Source organism: Panulirus ornatus, chromosome 35, assembly GCF_036320965.1.
Source record: "Panulirus ornatus isolate Po-2019 chromosome 35, ASM3632096v1, whole genome shotgun sequence".
NCBI lineage: Eukaryota > Metazoa > Arthropoda > Malacostraca > Decapoda > Palinuridae > Panulirus > Panulirus ornatus.
In genome coordinates, this window is record NC_092258.1 from 20,153,663 (window position 1) to 20,175,070 (window position 21,408).

Genomic DNA, 21,408 nt, shown 5'->3' on the forward strand with positions numbered 1-21,408 from the left:
AGGAGAGACTGAATGCAGAATGGCAAAAGGTGAGAGCAAAGACGTGAGGGGAGTGGGGCAGGAATGGGATGTATTTAGGGAAGCAGTGATAGCTTGTGCAAAAGATGGTTGTGGCATGTGAAAGGTGGGAGGTGGGTAGATTGGAAAGGGTAGTGTGTGGTGGGATGAAGAAGTAAGATTGTTAGTGAAAGAGAAGAGAGAGGCGTTTGGACGATTTTTACAGGAAAGTAGTGGAAATGACTAGATGTATAAAAGAAAGCGGCAGAAGGTAAAGAGAAAGGTGCAAGAAGTGAAAAAGAGGGCAAATGAGAGTTGAGTTGAGAATATAGAATTTTAGGGAGAATAAAAGATGTTTAGGAAGGAGGTGAATAAAGTGCGTAAGACAAGAGAGCAAATGGGAACATTGGTGAAGGGGCAAATGAGGAGGTAATAACAAGTAGTGGTGAAGTGAGAAGGAGATGGAGTGAGTATTTTGAAGGTTTGTTGAATGTGTTTGATGATAGAGTGGCAGATATAGGGTGTTTTGGTCGAGGTGGTGCGCAAGGTGAGAGGGTCAGGGTGAATGGTTTGGTAAACAGAAAAGAGGTAGCGAAAGCTTTGCGGAAGAAAAAGTCGGCAAGACGGCGGGTTTGGATGGTATTGCAGTGGAATTTTTTAAGAGTGGGTGACTGTGTTGTTGACTGGTTGGTGAGGATATTCAGTGTATGTATGGCATGGTGAAGTTTCTAAGGATTGGTGGAATGCATGCATAGTGCCATTGCACAAAGGCAGAGGGGATGAAGGTGAGTGTTCAAATTACAGAGGTATAAGTTTGTTAAGTATTCCTGTGAAATTACATGGCATGGTATTGATTGAGAGGGTAAAGGTATGCACAGAGCATCAGACTGGGGAAGAGCAGTGCGGTTTCGGAAGTGGTAAGGGATGTGTGGTTCGGATGTTTGCTTTGAAGCATGTATGTGAGAAATACTTAGAAAAACAAATGGATTTGTGTGTAGCATTTATGGATCTGGAGAAGGCATATGATAAAGTTGATACAGTTGCTCTGGGGAAAGTATTAAGAGTGTATGGTGTGGGAGGTAATTTGCTGGAAGCAGTGAAAAGTTTTTACCAAGGATGTGAGGCATGTGTATAAGTAGGAAGAGAGGAAAGTGACTGGTTCGTAGTGAGTGTCGGTTTGCGGGAGGGGTGCGTGATGTCTCCATGGTTGTTTAATTTGATTATGAATGAGGTGTTTAGGGAGGTGAATGCAAGAGTTTTGGAGATAGGGGCAAATATGCAGTCCGTTGTGGATGAGAGAGCTTGGAAAGTGAGTCAGTTGATTATCGCTGATGATACAGCGCTGATGGCTGATTCGGGTGAGAAACTGCAGAAGTTGGTGACAGTTTAGAAATGTGAGTGAAGAAGAATGCTGAGAGTAAATGTGAATAAGAGCAAGGTTATTATGTTTAGTAGGGTTGAGGGACAAGTTAATGGGGAAGTAAGTTCGAATGGAGAAAAACTGGAGGACGTGGAGTGTTTTAGATATCTGGGAGTGGGCTTAGCAGTAGATGCAAGCGGAAGATAGTCACAGAATGGGAGAGGGAGCGATGGTTCTGAAAGTTTTTGAGAATGTGTGGAAGGTGAGAACGTTATCTCTGAGTGCAAAAATGGGTATGTTTGAATGAATGGTGGTTCCAACAATGTTATATGGTTTCGAGGCACGGGCTCTGTATATGGTTGTGCGGAGGAGGGTAGATGTGTTGGAAATGAGATGTTTGAGGACAATATGTGGTGTGAGGTGGTTTGATCGCTTAAGTAATGAAAGGGTAAGAGAGACGTGTGGTAATAAAAAGTGTGGTTGAGAGAGCAGAAGAGGGTGTGTTGAAATGGTTTGGTCACATGGAGAGAATGAGTGAGGAAAGATTGACCAAGAGGATATATGTGTCAGAGGCGAAGGGAACGAGGAGAAGCGGGAGACCAAATTGGAAAAGATTCTGAGCGATCGGGGCTTGAACATACAGGAGGGTGTAAAGCGTGCAGCAAATAGAGTGAATTGGAACGATGCAGTATACAGGGGTCGACGTGCTGTCATTGGATTTAACCGATTTAACCAGGGCATGTGAATCGTCTGGGGTAAACCATGGGAAGGTTTTTGGGGCTAGGATGTGGAAAGGGAGCTTTGTTTTCGGTGCATTCCACATGGCAGGCAGAGACTGATTGTGAACGAATGTGGCCATTTTTGTCTTTTCCTAATGCTACCTCGCATTGGGGAGAGAGAGAGAGAGAGAGAGAGAGAGAGAGAGAGAGAGAGAGAGAGAAATGCTATTTCAAGGTTGGCGTGGTGGCGACGAGAGTGGATGAAGGTAACAAGTATGAATATGTACATTTGTATATATGCATATGTCTGTGTATACATATGTATGTATATGCTGAAATGTATAGGTATGTATATGTGCGTGTGTGGACGTTTATGTATATACATGTGTATGTGGGTGGGTTGGGTCATTCTTTCGTCTGTTTCCTTGCGCTACGTCGCTAACGCGGGAGACGGCGATGAGTACAACAAAACCATAATGAATAGTATATATATATATATATGTATATAAATATATACATATATATATATATATATATATATATATATATATATATATATATATATATATATATATATATATATATATATATATATATATATCTTACTTTGTCGCTGTACACATAAATATGCAGACATATACATATATACACATGTACATAATTCATACTGTCTCCCTTTATTCATTCCCATAGCCAACCCCCCACACATGAAATAACAACCCCCTCCCCCCGCATGTGCGCGAGGTCGCGCTAGGAAAAGACAACAAAAGCCACATTCGTTCACACTCAGTCTCTAGCTGTCATGTATAATGCACCGAAACCACAGCTTCCCTTCCACATCCAGGCCCCACAAAACTTTTCATGGTTTACCCCAGACACTTCACATGCCCTGGTTCAAGCCATTGACAGCACGTCGACCCCGGTATACCACATCGTTCCAATTCACTCTATTCCTTGCAAGCCTTTCACCCTCCTGAATGATCAGGCCCCGATCACTCAGAATCTTTTTCACTCCATCTTTCCATCTCCACTTTGGTCTCCCACATCTCCCCGTTCCCTCCACCTCTGACACATGAATCCTCTTGGTCAATCTTTCCTCACTCATTCTCTCCATGTGACCAGACCATTTCAAAGCATCCTCTTCTGCTCTCTCAACCACACTCTTTTTATACCACACATCTCTCTTACCCCATTATCAGTTACTCGATCGAACCACCTCACACCACATATTGTCCTCAAACATCTCATTTCCAGCATATCCACCCTCCTTCGCATAACTTTATCTACAACCCACGCCTCGCAACCATGTCATTGTTGGAACCACTATTCCTTCAAACATATCCAGTTTTGCTTTCCGAGACAATGTTCTCGACTTCCACACATTTTTCAACGCTCCCAGAACTTTCGCCCCCTCCCTCACCCTATGATTCACTTCCGCTTCCATGGTTCCATCCGCTGCCAAGTCCACTCCCAGATATCTAAAACACTTCACTTCCTCCAGTTTTTCTCCATTCAAACTTACCTCCCAATTGACTTGTCCCTCAACCCTACTGTACCTAATAACCTTGCACTTATTCACATTTACTCTCAGCTTTCTTCTTTCACACACTTTACCATACTCAGTCACAAGCTTCTGCAGTTTCTCACACGAATCAGCCACCACGCTGTATCATCAGCGAACAACTGACTCACTTCCTAACCTCTCTCATCCACAACAGACTGCATAATTGCCCCTTTTTCCAAAACTCTTGCATTCATCTCCCTAACAACCCCATCCATAAACAAATTAAACAACCATGGAGACATCACACCCCTGCCGCAAACCAACGTTCACTGAGAGCCAATCACTTTCCTCTCTTCCTACACGTACACATGCCTCACATCCTCGATAAAAACTTTTCACTGCTTCTAACAACTTGCCTCCCACACCATATATTCTTAAATACCTTCCACAGAGCATCTCTATCAACTTTTTCATATGCCTTCTCCAGATTCATAAATGCAAATCCATTTGCTTTTCTAAGTATTTCTCACATACATACTTCAAAGCAAACACCTGATCCACACATCCTCTACCACTTCTGAAACCACACTGCTCTTCCCCAATCTGATGCTCTGTACATGCCTTCGCCCTCTCAATCAGTACCCTCCCATATAATTTACCAGGAATACTCAACAAACTTATACCTCTGTAATCTACATATATAATTTACATATATAAACATACCTTTGCAGGAAATATTTGTGCTGTGCTGGTCTTGGTGTGTATTGCTGGACAATTTATGGGCAAGACTTTCCTGTAGAAGGTTTAAGGTCAATGCATAACAAGGATTAAGTGTTGATAATTTGTTGGTCAGATGGAGGAGTTGAGCTGCATACCGGGCCATATGTAGGTAAGAGCCAGACAACAAGGTAGTTAAGTCCTTCAGATGATTGTCATGCTCAGTAGTTAGCACTGTCGCCTGTTCGAAGATATTTAGAAACATATTAAATCTGAAGGAAATCTCTATGAATGAATACCACATCTAGAAACACTGTCATATAAATGAGTAGGATGGATGACGACAGTGTAGGATGGATGATGACAGTGTAGGATGGATGACAATGTAGGATAGATGACGACAGTGTAGGATGGATGATAGTATAGGATGGATGACGACAGTGTAGGATGGATGTTGACAGTGTAGGATGGATGACGACCGTGTAGTATGGATGCCAGTGTAGGATGGATGACGACAGTGTAGGATGGATGACGACAGTGTAGGATGGATGATGACAGTGTAGGATGGATGACAGTATAGGATGGACGACGACAATCTAGGATGGATGACAGTGTAGGATGGATGACGACAGTCTGAGATGGATGACAGTGTAGGGTGGATGACAGTGTAGGATGGATCACAGTATAGGATGGATGATAATATAGGATGGATGACAACACTGTAGGATGGATGACGACAGTGTAGTATGGATGACAGTGTAAGATGGACGACAGTGTAGGATGGATGATGACAGTGTAGGATGGATGACAGTTTAGGATGGATGACTGTATAAGATGGATGACGACACTGTGGGATGGATGACAGCGTAGGAAGGATGACGACATTGTAGGATGGCTGACGACAGTGTAGGATTGATGACAGTGTAAAATGGATGACGACAGTGTAGGATGGATGGCAGTGTAAGATGGATGACGACAGTGTAGGATGGATGACAGTGTAGGATGGGTGACGACAATGGAGGATGGATGACGACTTTGTTGGATGGATGACAGTGTATAATGGATGACGACAGTGTATGATGGATGACAATGTAGGATGAATAACGGCAGTGTAGGGTGGATGACGGCAGTGTAGGATGGATGACGACACTGATGGATGACAATGTAAGATGGATGACGACAGTGTATTATGGGTGACAGTTTAGGATGGATGACGACAGTGTAAGATGGATGACAATGTAGGATGGACGACAATGTAGGATGGATGACAGTGTAGAATGGATGACGACAGTGTAGGATGGATGACAGTGTAGGATGGATGACAGTGTAGGGTGGATGACGTCAGAGTAGGGTGGATGACAGTGTGGGGTGGATGACGGCAGTGTATGATGGATAACAGTGTGGGATGGATGACGACAGTATAGTATGAATGACAGTGTAAGATGGATGACGACAGTGTAGGATGGACAACAGTGTAGGATGGATGACGACAGTGTATGAAGGATGACGACAGTGTAGGATGGATGACAGTGAAGGATGGATGACAGTGTAGGATGGGTGATGACAGTGTAGGATGGGTGATGACAGTGTAGTATGGATGGCGACAGTGTAGGATGGATGACATATTTCAATATGTAATATATCTAAGGACAAACAGACACATACGTACGTTGTCTAAGTGTTGTATGAGACTTGCTATTTGTGTTGTACATGCCACGTTCGTAGTATGTCTGATGGCGGACATCACACTGGCTTCTGTCTTGTGTTGTTCTGTCCTGGATGATGACAATTCCTTCATGACCTGCTGCATCTGTGCATGTACAGCTGGTGCATGCCACCTGGCCAGGCTGTGCATCACCTGCTGAACAATACCCTGGAACCAAGTGATGTGTACAACATTATCGTCAGATCAGGTCTGCATCAATCATAAAACACTACAAATGTACAACATTCATGTTGTACCTAATGATGAGTACAACATTCATGAACCTCATGATGTGCACAACACTCATGTTGTACCTCATGATGTGCACAACACTCATGTTGTACCTCATGATGTGCACAACACTCATGTTGTACCTCATGATGTGCACAACATTTATGTTGTACCTCATGATGTGCACAACATTCATGTTGTACCTCATGATGTGCACAACACTCATGTTGTACCTCATGATGTGCACAACATTCATGTTGTACCTCATGATGTGCACAACACTCATGTTGTACCTCATGATGTGCACAACACTCATGTTGTACCTCATGATGTGCACAACACTCATGTTGTACCTCATGATGTGCACAACACTCATGTTGTACCTCATGATGTGCACAACATTCATGTTGTACCTCATGATGTGCACAACACTCATGTTGTACCTCATGATGTGCACAATACTCATGTTGTACCTCATGATGTGCACAACACTCATGTTGTACCTCATGATGTGCACAACACTCATGTTGTACCTCATGATGTGCACAACACTCATGTTGTACCTTATGATGTGCACAACATTTATGTTGTACCTCATGATGTGCACAACACTCATGTTGTACCTCATGATGTGTACAACATTCATGCTATATCTCTTGATATCATAGTTGTAATTTACCACATAGCACTTTACAGTCCCTTACGCCAGTACAGGTGTACCTGTTCCTTGGGTACATTCAGCCAGTGCTACAGTACTGGTGTACCTGTTCCTTGTGTACATTGAGCCAGTGCTACAGTACTGGTGTACCTGTTCCTTGTGTACATTGAGCCAGTGCTACAGTACTGGTGTACCTGTTCCTTGTGTACATTGAGCCAGTGCTACAGTACAGGTGTACCTGATCCTTGTGTACATTGAGCCAGTGCTACAGTACTGGTGTACCTGTTCCTTGTGTACATTGAGCCAGTGCTCCAGCACAGGTGTACCTGTTCCTTGTGTACATTGAGCCAGGCTACAGTACTGGTGTACCTGTTCCTTGTGTACATTGAGCCAGTGCTACAGTACTGGTGTACCTGTTCCTTGTGTACATTGAGCCAGTACTACAGTACTGGTGTACCTGTTCCTTGTGTACATTGAGCCAGTGCTACAGTACTGGTGTACCTGTTCCTTGTGTACATTGAGCCAGTGCTACAGTACTGGTGTACCTGTTCCTTGTGTACATTGAGCCTGTACTACAGTACTGGTGTACCTGTTCCTTGTGTACATTGAGCCAGTGCTACAGTACTGGTGTACCTGTTTCTTGTGTACATTGAGCCAGTACTACAGTACTGGTGTACCTGTTCCTTGTGTACATTGAGCCAGTGCTACAGCACATGTGTACCTGTTCCTTCTGTACATTGAGCCAGTGCTACAGTACTGGTGTACCTGTTCCTTGTGTACATTGAGCCAGTGCTACAGTACTGGTGTACCTGCTCCTTGTGTACATTGAGCCAGTGCTACAGTACTGGTGTACCTGTTCCTTGTGTACATTGAGCCAGTGCTACAGTACTGGTGTACCTGTTCCTTGTGTACATTGAGCCAGTGCTCCAGCACAGGTGTACCTGTTCCTTGTGTACATTGAGCCAGTGCTACAGTACAGGTGTACCTGATCCTTGTGTACATTGAGCCAGTGCTACAGTACTGGTGTACCTGTTCCTTGTGTACATTGAGCCAGTGCTCCAGTACAGGTGTACCTGATCCTTGTGTACATTGAGCCAGTGCTACAGTACTGGTGTACCTGTTCCTTGTGTACATTGAGCCAGTGCTCCAGCACAGGTGTACCTGTTCCTTGTGTACATTGAGCCAGTGCTACAGTACTGGTGTACCTGTTCCTTGTGTACATTGAGCCAGTGCTACAGTACTGGTGTACCTGTTCCTTGTGTACATTGAGCCAGTACTACAGTACTGGTGTACCTGTTCCTTGGGTACATTGAGCCAGTGCTAAAAGCACTGGTGTACTGTTCCTTCTGTACATTGAGCCAGTGCTACAGTACTGGTGTACCTGTTCCTTGTGTACATTGAGCCTGTCTACAGTACTGGTGTACCTGTTCCTTGTGTACATTGAGCCAGTGCTACAGTACTGGTGTACCTGTTTCTTGTGTACATTGAGCCAGTACTACAGTACTGGTGTACCTGTTCCTTGTGTACATTGAGCCAGTGCTACAGCACAGGTGTACCTGTTCCTTCTGTACATTGAGCCAGTGCTACAGTACTGGTGTACCTGTTCCTTGTGTACATTGAGCCAGTGCTACAGTACTGGTGTACCTGTTCCTTGTGTACATTGAGCCAGTGCTACAGTACTGGTGTACCTGTTCCTTGTGTACATTGAGCCAGTGCTACAGTACTGGTGTACCTGTTCCTTGTGTACATTGAGCCAGTGCTCCAGCACAGGTGTACCTGTTCCTTGTGTACATTGAGCCAGTGCTACAGTACTGGTGTACCTGTTCCTTGTGTACATTGAGCCAGTGCTACAGTACTGGTGTACCTGTTCCTTGTGTACATTGAGCCAGTGCTACAGTACTGGTGTACCTGTTCCTTGTGTACATTGAGCCAGTGCTACAGTACTGGTGTACCTGTTCCTTGTGTACATTGAGCCAGTGCTATAGTACTGGTGTACCTGTTCCTTGTGTACATTGAGCCAGTACTACAGTACTGGTGTACCTGTTCCTTGTGTACATTGAGCCAGTGCTAAAGCACAGGTGTACCTGTTCCTTCTGTACATTGAGCCAGTGCTACAGTACTGGTGTACCTGTTCCTTGTGTACATTGAGCCAGTGTTACAGTACTGGTGTACCTGTTCCTTGTGTACATTGAGCCAGTGCTACAGTACTGGTGTACCTGATCCTTGTGTACATTGAGCCAGTACTACAGTACTGGTGTACCTGTTCCTTGTGTACACTGAGCTAGTGCTACAGCACAGGTGTACTTGTTCCTTGTGTACATTGAGCCAGTGCTACATGTACTCTGACAGTACACAGGAACACAACATGTACTCCATAACTAGCATGATCAATATTCAGTGCAGCAAGAAATAGTTGATCAAGGATGTTGAAGACACACATAGTATGTTGAACAATGTATGATGTATTATGATGTACAACACACGCAAGCATGCACGTACGCACGCACGCTCTCTGGTAACTGACAATACATTGTGTTCTGCTATTCACAAAACAATTAGATGTGAAAGAACGCCATGATTACAAACCTCATTCAATTCATGCGTAAGGTTGTGCTAATACAGTAGGAGGCATCTTCCAGCTTCAGATAATGTTCTCACACTATGTGAAGTCTTGATAAACATTGACCAGTACGACCACACGTTATGACTAGTACGACCATATGCTATGACCAGTACGACCACACGTTATGACCAGTACGACAATATGTTATGACCAGTACGACCACACGTTATGACCAGTACGACAATATGTTATGACCAGTACGACCACACGTTATGACCAGTACGACCAAACGTTATGACCAGTACACCACACGTTATGACCAGCACGACAACACGTTATGAACAGTACGACCACACGTTATGACCAGTACGACCAAACGTTATGACCAGTACACCACACGTTATGACCAGCACGACCACACGTTATGACCAGTACGACAACACGTTATGAACAGTACGACCACACGTTATGACCAGTACGACCAAACGTTATGACCAGTACACCACACGTTATGACCAGCACGACCACACGTTATGACCAGTACGACAATATGTTATTACCAGTACGACCACACGTTATGACCAGTACGACAACACGTTATGAACAGTACGACCACACGTTATGACCAGTACGACCAAACGTTATGACCAGTACACCACACGTTATGACCAGCACGACCACACGTTATGACCAGTACGACAATATGTTATTACCAGTGCGACCACACGTTATGACCAGTACGACAACACGTTATGATCAGTACGACAACACGTTATGGCAAGTACGACACCATGTTATGATCAGTACGACCACACGTTATGACCAGTACACCACACGTTATGACCAGTGCGACCACACGTTATAACCAGTACACTAACCATTATGACCAGTGCGGCCATACGTTACGACCAGTAAGACCACACGTTATGACCAGTACGACCATACTTTATGACAAGTACGACCATATGTTATGACCAGTACGACCACACGTTATGACTAGTACACCAGACATTATGACCAGTATGGTCACACGTTATGACCAGTATGACCACACGTTATGACCAGAACGACCACACGTTATGACCAGTATGACCACACGTTATGACCAGAACGACCACACGTTATGACCAGTAGACCACACGTTGTGACCAGTACGACCACACGTTATGACCAGTAGACCACACGTTGTGACCAGCACGACCACACGTTATGACCAGTAGACCACACGTTGTGACCAGTACGACCACACGTTATGACCAGTACGACCACACGTTATGACCAGTATGACCACACGTTATGACCAGTACGACCACACGTTATGACCATTACGGCCATTTGCTATGACCAGTACGACCACACGTTATGACCAGTCCACCACACGTTATGACCAGTAGACCACACGTTATGACCAGTACGACCACACGTTATGACCAGTACGACCACACGTTATGACCATTACGGATATTCGTTATGACCAGTACGACCACACGTTATGACCAGTACGACCACACGTTATGATCAGTACGACCAAACGCTATGAACAGTACGATTACACATTATGACCAATACGACCAAACGTTATGACCAGTACACCACACGCTATGACCAGTACAGCCATACGTTATGACCAGTACGACCATACGTTATGACCAGTGGGACCACACGTAATGACCAATACGAACACGTTCTGAACAGTAAGACCACACGTTATGACCAGTACGGCCATACGTTATGACCAGTACGACCACACGTTATGACCAGTACGACAACACGTTATGACCAGTCAGACCACATGTTTTGATCAGTACGACTAAGTTATGGCCAGTACGTAACATGTTATGACCAGTACGACCACGTTATGACCAGTATGACCGCACGTTATGACCAGTACATCACACGTTATGACACGTGTGACCACATGTTACGACTAGTACACCACACGTTATGACCACTACGACCACGTTATGACAAGTACGACATACGTTAAAATCACGACGACCACGTTATGTCCAGTACGCCCATATGTTATGACCAATACGACCACATGTTATGACAACTACGTCCACGTTATGACCAGTGCGACCATATGTTATGACTGGTACGACAACACGTTATGACAAATACACCACATGTTATGACCAGTGCGACCCCCTTATGACCAATACGACCACATTATGACCAGTGCGGACACACGTTATGACCAGTACGAACACACGTTATGACCAGTACGACCAATTGTTATGACCAGTAAGATCACACAGTATGACCAATACAACACATTATGACCAGTACCCCACACGTTATGACCAGTACAACACATGTTATGACCACTACGACCGTATGTTGTCACCAGTTATGACCAGTACACCACATGTTATGACCAGCACGACCACGTTATGACCAGTACGACCATATGTTATGACCAGTACGACAACGTTATGACCAGTACACCACATGTTATGACCAGCACGACCACGTTATGACCAGTACACCACATGTTATGACCAGCACGACCACGTTATGACCAGTACCCCACACGTTATGACCAGTACACCACACGTTATGACCACTACGACCATATGTTATGACCAGTACGACCACACGTTATGACCAGTACACCACACGTTATGACCAGTACACCACACGTTATGACCAGCACGACCACGTTATGACCAGTACGACCACGTTATGACCAGTACACCACACGTTATGACCAGTACACCACACGTTATGACCAGTACACCACACGTTATGACCAGTACGACCACGTTATGACCAGTACACCACACGTTATGACCAGCACGACCACGTTATGACCAGCACGACCACGTTATGACCAGTACACCACACGTTATGACCAGTACACCACACGTTATGACCAGTACACCACACGTTATGACCAGTACACCACACGTTATGACCAGTACACCACACGTTATGACCAGTACACCACACGTTATGACCAGTACACCACACGTTATGACCAGCACGACCACGTTATGACCAGCACGACCACGTTATGACCAGTACACCACACGTTATGACCAGCACGACCACACGTTATGACCAGTACACCACACGTTATGACCACTACGACCACGTTATGACCAATACGACCATATGTTATGACCAGTACGACAACGTTGTGACTATTACGACAACTCGTTATACCCAGTGCGACCACACGTTATGACCAGTACACCACAAGTTATGACCGGTACGACCATGTTATGACAAGTACTACCACGTTATGACCAGGATGGCCGCAAGTTATGACCAGTACACCAGCCGTTCTGACCACTACGACCACGTTTTGACCAGTACGCTCATGTTATGACCAGTACGACCACACGTTATAACCAGTTGGACCACATGTTATGACCACTTTGATCACGTTATGACCAGTACGACTGTATGTTATAACCAGTAGGTCAACACGTTATTACCAGTGTGACCATATTATGACCAGTGTGACCAGGTTATGACCAATACGAACACACCTTGTGACCAGTGCACCACACGTTATGACCACTACGACCACGTTATGACCAATACGACCATATGTTATGACCAGTACGACAACGCTATGACCAGTATAACCACAAGTTATCACCAGTACGACCACATGTTATGACCAGAACGGACATATGATATGACCAGTACGACCAAACCTTATGACCAGTACAACCACACGTTATGACCAGTACGACCACATGTTATGACCAGTACGACCACATGTTATGACCAGTACACTACACGTTATGACCAGTACGACCATACGTTATGACCTGCTAGTACGACCACACGTTATGACCAGTACGACCACACGTTATGACCAGCACGACCACACGTTATGACCAGTACACCACACGTTGTGACCAGTACACCACACGTTATGACCAGTACACCACACGTTGTGACCAGTACACCACACGTTATGACCAGTACGACCACACATTATGACCAGTACGACCACACGTTATGACCAGTAGACCACACGTTATGACCAGTAGACCACACGTTATGACCAGTAGACCACACGTTATGACCAGTACGACCACACGTTATGACTAGTACGACCACACGTTATGACTAGTAGACCACACGTTATGACCAGTACGACCACACGTTATGACCAGTACGACCACACGTTGTGACCGATACGAACACGTTACGACCAGTAGTTCCTGCTTGATGAAAGTAGTTCTAGCCTGAGGGAAGTAGTCCTACTATGATGAAAGAAGTCCTTGCTTGATGGAAGTAGTCCCAATACGATGGAAGTAGTCAAACTATGATGTAAGTAGTCCCTGGTTGATGGAAGTAGTCCCACTATGATGGAAGTAGTCCTAGCTTGATGGAGGTAGTCCCAGCTTGATGGAAGTAGTCCCTGCTTAATGCAAGTAGTTCCAGCTTGATGAAAGTAGTCCCTGCCTGAGGGAAGTAGTCCCCACTATGATGGAAGTAGTCTCTGCCTGAGGGAAGTAGTCCCCACTATGATGGAAGTAGTCCCTGCCTGAGGGGAGTAGTCCCCATTATGATGGAAGTAGTCTCTGCCTAAGGGAAGTAGTCCCCACTATGATGGAAGTAGTCCCTGGTTGATGGAAGTAGTCCCTGCCTGAGGGAAGTAGTCCCCACTATGATGGAAGTAGTCCCTGCCTGAGGGAAGTAGTCCCCACTATGATGGAAGTAGTCCCTGCCTGAGGGAAGTAGTCCCCACTATGATGGAAGTAGTCTCTGCTTGATGGAAGTAGTCCCACTATGATGGAAGTAGTCTCTGCTTGATGGAAGTAGTCCCACTATGATGGAAGTAGTCTCTGCTTGATGGAAGTAGTCCCACTATGATGGAAGTAGTCCCACTATGATGGAAGTAGTCCCCACTATGATGGAAGTAGTCCCTGCCTGAGGGGAGTAGTCCCCATTATGATGGAAGTAGTCTCTGCCTAAGGGAAGTAGTCCCCACTATGATGGAAGTAGTCCCTGGTTGATGGAAGTAGTCCCTGCCTGAGGGAAGTAGTCCCCACTATGATGGAAGTAGTCCCTGCCTGAGGGAAGTAGTCCCCACTATGATGGAAGTAGTCCCTGCCTGAGGGAAGTAGTCCCCACTATGATGGAAGTAGTCCCTGCCTGAGGGAAGTAGTCCCCACTATGATGGAAGTAGTCTCTGCTTGATGGAAGTAGTCCCACTATGATGGAAGTAGTCCCTACCTGAGGGAAGTAGTCCCCACTATGATGGAAGTAGTCTCTGCTTGATGGAAGTAGTCCCCACTATGATGGAAGTAGTCCCTGCCTGAGGGAAGTAGTCCCCACTATGATGGAAGTAGTCTCTGCTTGATGGAAGTAGTCCCACTATGATGGAAGTAGTCCCTGCCTGAGGGAAGTAGTCCCCACTATGATGGAAGTAGTCTCTGCTTGATGGAAGTAGTCCCACTATGATGGAGGTAGTCTCTGCTTGATGGAAGTAGTCCCACTATGATGGAAGTAGTCCCACTATGATGGACGCAGTCACACTATGATGAAAGTAATCCCACTATGATTGAAGCAATCCCACTATGATTGAAGCAATCCCAATATGATGGAAGTAATCCCATTATGATGGAAGTGATCATACTACGATGAAAATAATCCCACTATGATGGAAGTAGTCCCACTATGATTAAAGCAATCCCAATATGATGGAAGTAATCCCATTATGATGGAAGTAAACCCACTATGATGGAAGTAATCCCATTATGATGGAAGTAAACCCACTATGATGGAAGTAATATCATTATGATGGAAGTAAACCCACTATGATGGAAGTAATCCCACGATGATGGAAGTAAACCCACTATGATGGAAGTAATCCCATTATGATGGAAGTAAACCCACTATGATGGAAGTAATCCCACGATGATGGAAGTAAACCCACTATGATGGAAGTAATATCATTATAATGGAAGTAATCCCACGATGATGGAAGTAGTCCCATTATGATGGAAGTAATCACACTATGATGGAAGTAATCCCATTATGATGGAAGTAAACCCACTATGATGGAAGTAATATCATTATAATGGAAGTAATCCCACGATGATGGAAGTAGTCCCATTATGATGGAAGTAAACCCACTATGATGGAAGTAATCCCATTATGATGGAAGTAAACCCACTATGATGGAAGTAATCCCACTATGATGGAAGTAATCCCATTATGATGGAAGTAAACCCACTATGATGGAAGTGATCGCATTATAATGGAAGTGATCCCACGATGATGGAAGTAATCCCACTATGATGGAAGTAATCCCATTATGATGGAAGTAAACCCACTATGATGGAAGTAATCCCACTAAGATGGAAATAATCCCATTATGATGGAAGTAAACCCACTATGATGGAAGTAATCCCACTATGATGGAAGTAATCCCACTAAGATGGAAGTAATCCCACGATGATGGAAGTAATCCCACGATGATGGAAGTAATCCCACGATGATGGAAGTAATCCCACGATGATGGAAGTAATCACATTATAATGGAAGTAATCCCACTAAGATGGAAGTAATCCCACGATGATGGAAGTAATCCCACGATCATGGAAGTAATCCCACTATGATGGAAGTGGTCCCACTATGATGGAAGTAGTCCCACTATGATGGAAGTAATCCCACTATGATGGAAGTAATCCCATTATGATGGAAGTAAACCCACTATGATGGAAGTAATCCCACTAAGATGGAAGTAATCCCATTATGATGGAAGTAAACCCACTATGATGGAAGTAATCCCACTATGATGGAAGTAATCCCACTAAGATGGAAGTAATCCCACGATGATGGAAGTAATCCCACGATGATGGAAGTAATCCCATTATGATGGAAGTAGTCCCACTATGATGGAAGTAATCCCAGCTTGATGAAAGTAGTCCTAGCATGATGGAAGTAATCCCACTATGGTGGAAGTAATCCTACTATAATGGAAGTAATCCCACGAATATGGAAGTAGTCTCACTATGAAGGAAGTAATCCCACGATGATGGAAGTAATCACACGATGATGGAAGTAATCCCACGATGATGGAAGTAATCACACGATGATGGAAGTAATCCCACGATGATGGAAGTAGTCTCACTATGAAGGAAGTAATCCCACGATGATGGAAGTAGTCCCACTATGAAGGAAGTAATCCCACGATGATGGAAGTAGTCCCACTATGAAGGAAGTAATCCCACGATGATGGAAGTAGTCCCACTATGAAGGAAGTAATCCACGATGATGGAAGTAGTCCCACTATGAAGGAAGTAATCCCACGATGATGGAAGTAGTCCCACTATGATGGAAGTGGTCCCAGCTTGATGAAAGTAGTCCTAGCATGATGGAAATAGTCCCAGTATGATTGCACATCCTGGTATGAGTCAGCTATTTTAATTGGATTGCGAGCATGACTGTTTGTACCAAATTGTAGTTTTCACAACGAAATGATAAAAACCCACAACACCAAAGTATGAGAAATGATAAAAACCCACAACACCAAAGTATGAGAAATGATAAAAACCTACAACACCAAAGTATGAGAAATGATAAAAACCTACAACACCAAAGTATGAGAAATGATAAAAACCCACAACACCAAAGTATGAGAAATGATAAAAACCTACAACACCAAAGTATGAGAAATGATAAAAACCCACAACACCAAAGTATGAGAAATGATAAAAACCCACAACACCAAAGTATGAGAAATGATAAAAACCCACAACACCAAAGTATGAGAAATGATAAAAACCCACAACACCAAAGTATGAGAAATGATAAAAACCCACAACACCAAAGTATGAGAAATGATAAAAACCCACAACACCAAAGTATGAGAAATGATAAAAACCCACAACACCAAAGTATGAGAAATGATAAAAACCTACAACACCAAAGTATGAGAAATGATAAAAACCCACAACACCAAAGTATGAGAAATGATAAAAACCTACAACACCAAAGTATGAGAAATGATAAAAACCCACAACACCAAAGTATGAGAAATGATAAAAACCACAACACCAAAGTATGAGAAATGATAAAAACCCACAACACCAAAGTATGAGAAATGATAAAAACCTACAACACCAAAGTATGAGAAATGATAAAAACCCACAACACCAAAGTATGAGAAATGATAAAAACCCACAACACCAAAGTATGAGAAATGATAAAAACCCACAACACCAAAGTATGAGAAATGATAAAAACCCACAACACCAAAGTATGAGAAATGATAAAAACCCACAACACCAAAGTATGAGAAATGATAAAAACCCACAACACCAAAGTATGAGAAATGATAAAAACCCACAACACCAAAGTATGAGAAATGATAAAAACCCACAACACCAAAGTATGAGAAATGATAAAAACCCACAACACCAAAGTATGAGAAATGATAAAAACCCACAACACCAAAGTATGAGAAATGATAAAAACCCACAACACCAAAGTATGAGAAATGATAAAAACCTACAACACCAAAGTATGAGAAATGATAAAAACCCACAACACCAAAGTATGAGAAATGATAAAAACCCACAACACCAAAGTATGAGAAATGATAAAAACCCACAACACCAAAGTATGAGAAATGATAAAAACCACAACACCAAAGTATAGAAATGATAAAAACCCACAACACCAAAGTATGAGAAATGATAAAAACCCTACAACACCAAAGTATGAGAAACACACCAAAGTATGAGAAATGATAAAAACCCACAACACCAAAGTATGAGAAATGATAAAAACCCACAACACCAAAGTATGAGAAATGATAAAAACCCACAACACCAAAGTATGAGAAATGATAAAAACCCACAACACCAAAGTATGAGAAATGATAAAAACCCACAACACCAAAGTATGAGAAATGATAAAAACCCACAACACCAAAGTATGAGAAATGATAAAAACCCACAACACCAAAGTATGAGAAATGATAAAAACCCACAACACCAAAGTATGAGAAATGATAAAAACCTACAACACCAAAGTATGAGAAATGATAAAAACCCACAACACCAAAGTATGAGAAATGATAAAAACCCTACAACACCAAAGTATGAGAAATGATAAAAACCCACAACACCAAAGTATGAGAAATGATAAAAACCCACAACACCAAAGTATGAGAAATGATAAAAACCCTACAACACCAAAGTATGAGAAATGATAAAAACCACAACACCAAAGTATGAGAAATGATAAAAACCCACAACACCAAAGTATGAGAAATGATAAAAACCCACAACACCAAAGTATGAGAAATGATAAAAACCTACAACACCAAAGTATGAGAAATGATAAAAACCCACAACACCAAAGTATGAGAAATGATAAAAACCCACAACACCAAAGTATGAGAAATGATAAAAACCCACAACACCAAAGTATGAGAAATGATAAAAACCCACAACACCAAAGTATGAGAAATGATAAAAACCTACAACACCAAAGTATGAGAAATGATAAAAACCCACAACACCAAAGTATGAGAAATGATAAAAACCCACAACACCAAAGTATGAGAAATGATAAAAACCTACAACACCAAAGTATGAGAAATGATAAAAACCCACAACACCAAAGTATGAGAAATGATAAAAACCCACAACACCAAAGTATGAGAAATGATAAAAACCCACAACACCAAAGTATGAGAAATGATAAAAACCCACAACACCAAAGTATGAGAAATGATAAAAACCCACAACACCAAAGTATGAGAAATGATAAAAACCCACAACACCAAAGTATGAGAAATGATAAAAACCCACAACACCAAAGTATGAGAAATGATAAAAACCCACAACACCAAAGTATGAGAAATGATAAAAACCCACAACACCAAAGTATGAGAAATGATAAAAACCCACAACACCAAAGTATGAGAAATGATAAAAACCCACAACACCAAAGTATGAGAAATGATAAAAACCCACAACACCAAAGTATGAGAAATGATAAAAACCCACAACACCAAAGTATGAGAAATGATAAAAACCCACAACACCAAAGTATGAGAAATGATAAAAACCCACAACACCAAAGTATGAGAAATGATAAAAACCCACAACACCAAAGTATGAGAAATGATAAAAACCCACAACACCAAAGTATGAGAAATGATAAAAACCCACAACACCAAAGTATGAGAAATGATAAAAACCCACAACACCAAAGTATGAGAAATGATAAAAACCTACAACACCAAAGTATGAGAAATGATAAAAACCCACAACACCAAAGTATGAGAAATGATAAAAACCTACAACACCAAAGTATGAGAAATGATAAAAACCCACAACACCAAAGTATGAGAAATGATAAAAACCCACAACACCAAAGTATGAGAAATGATAAAAACCCACAACACCAAAGTATGAGAAATGATAAAAACCCACAACACCAAAGTATGAGAAATGATAAAAACCCACAACACCAAAGTATGAGAAATGATAAAAACCCACAACACCAAAGTATGAGAAATGATAAAAACCCACAACACCAAAGTATGAGAAATGATAAAAACCCACAACACCAAAGTATGAGAAATGATAAAAACCCACAACACCAAAGTATGAGAAATGATAAAAACCCACAACACCAAAGTATGAGAAATGATAAAAACCCACAACACCAAAGTATGAGAAATGATAAAAACCCACAACACCAAAGTATGAGAAATGATAAAAACCCACAACACCAAAGTATGAGAAATGATAAAAACCCACAACACCAAAGTATGAGAAATGATAAAAACCCACAACACCAAAGTATGAGAAATGATAAAAACCCACAACACCAAAGTATGAGAAATGATAAAAACCCACAACACCAAAGTATGAGAAATGATAAAAACCCACAACACCAAAGTATGAGAAATGATAAAAACCACAACACCAAAGTATGAGAAATGATAAAAACCCACAACACCAAAGTATGAGAAATGATAAAAACCCACAACACCAAAGTATGAGAAATGATAAAAACCCACAACACCAAAGTATGAGAAATGATAAAAACCACAACACCAAAGTATGAGAAATGATAAAAACCCTACAACACCAAAGTATGAGAAATGATAAAAACCCACAACACCAAAGTATGAGAAATGATAAAAACCCACAACACCAAAGTATGAGAAATGATAAAAACCCACAACACCAAAGTATGAGAAATGATAAAAACCCACAACACCAAAGTATGAGAAATGATAAAAACCCACAACACCAAAGTATGAGAAATGATAAAAACCCACAACACCAAAGTATGAGAAATGATAAAAACCCACAACACCAAAGTATGAGAAATGATAAAAACCCACAACACCAAAGTATGAGAAATGATAAAAACCCACAACACCAAAGTATGAGAAATGATAAAAACCCTACAACACCAAAGTATGAGAAATGATAAAAACCCACAACACCAAAGTATGAGAAATGATAAAAACCCACAACACCAAAGTATGAGAAATGATAAAAACCCACAACACCAAAGTATGAGAAATGATAAAAACCCACAACACCAAAGTATGAGAAATGATAAAAACCCACAACACCAAAGTATGAGAAATGATAAAAACCCACAACACCAAAGTATGAGAAATGATAAAAACCCACAACACCAAAGTATGAGAAATGATAAAAACCTACAACACCAAAGTATGAGAAATGATAAAAACCCACAACACCAAAGTATGAGAAATGATAGAAATTCACAACACCAAAGTATGAGAAATGATAAAAACCCACAACACCAAAGTATGAGAAATGATAAAAACCCACAACACGAAAGTATGAGAAATGATAAAAACCTACAACACGAAAGTATGAGAAATGATAAAAACCCACAACACCAAAGTATGAGAAATGATAAAAACCTACAACACCAAAGTATGAGAAAAGATAAAAACCTGCAACACCAAAGTA

General features: G+C 42.1%; 1 protein-coding gene across 1 annotated transcript in view; it reads right to left on the reverse strand.

Annotated features, from left to right (window-relative positions):
• Positions 1-21,408, reverse strand: part of LOC139760210 (uncharacterized) — a 554,062-nt gene that overhangs the window by 253,372 nt on the left and 279,282 nt on the right. The window contains exons 11-12 of the mRNA XM_071683144.1: positions 5,967-6,170; positions 4,304-4,538 (exon numbers count right to left, since the gene is read on the reverse strand). Of these exons, the coding sequence (XP_071539245.1) occupies positions 4,304-4,538; positions 5,967-6,170 (439 nt within the window). The remainder of the gene's footprint in view (positions 1-4,303; positions 4,539-5,966; positions 6,171-21,408) is intronic.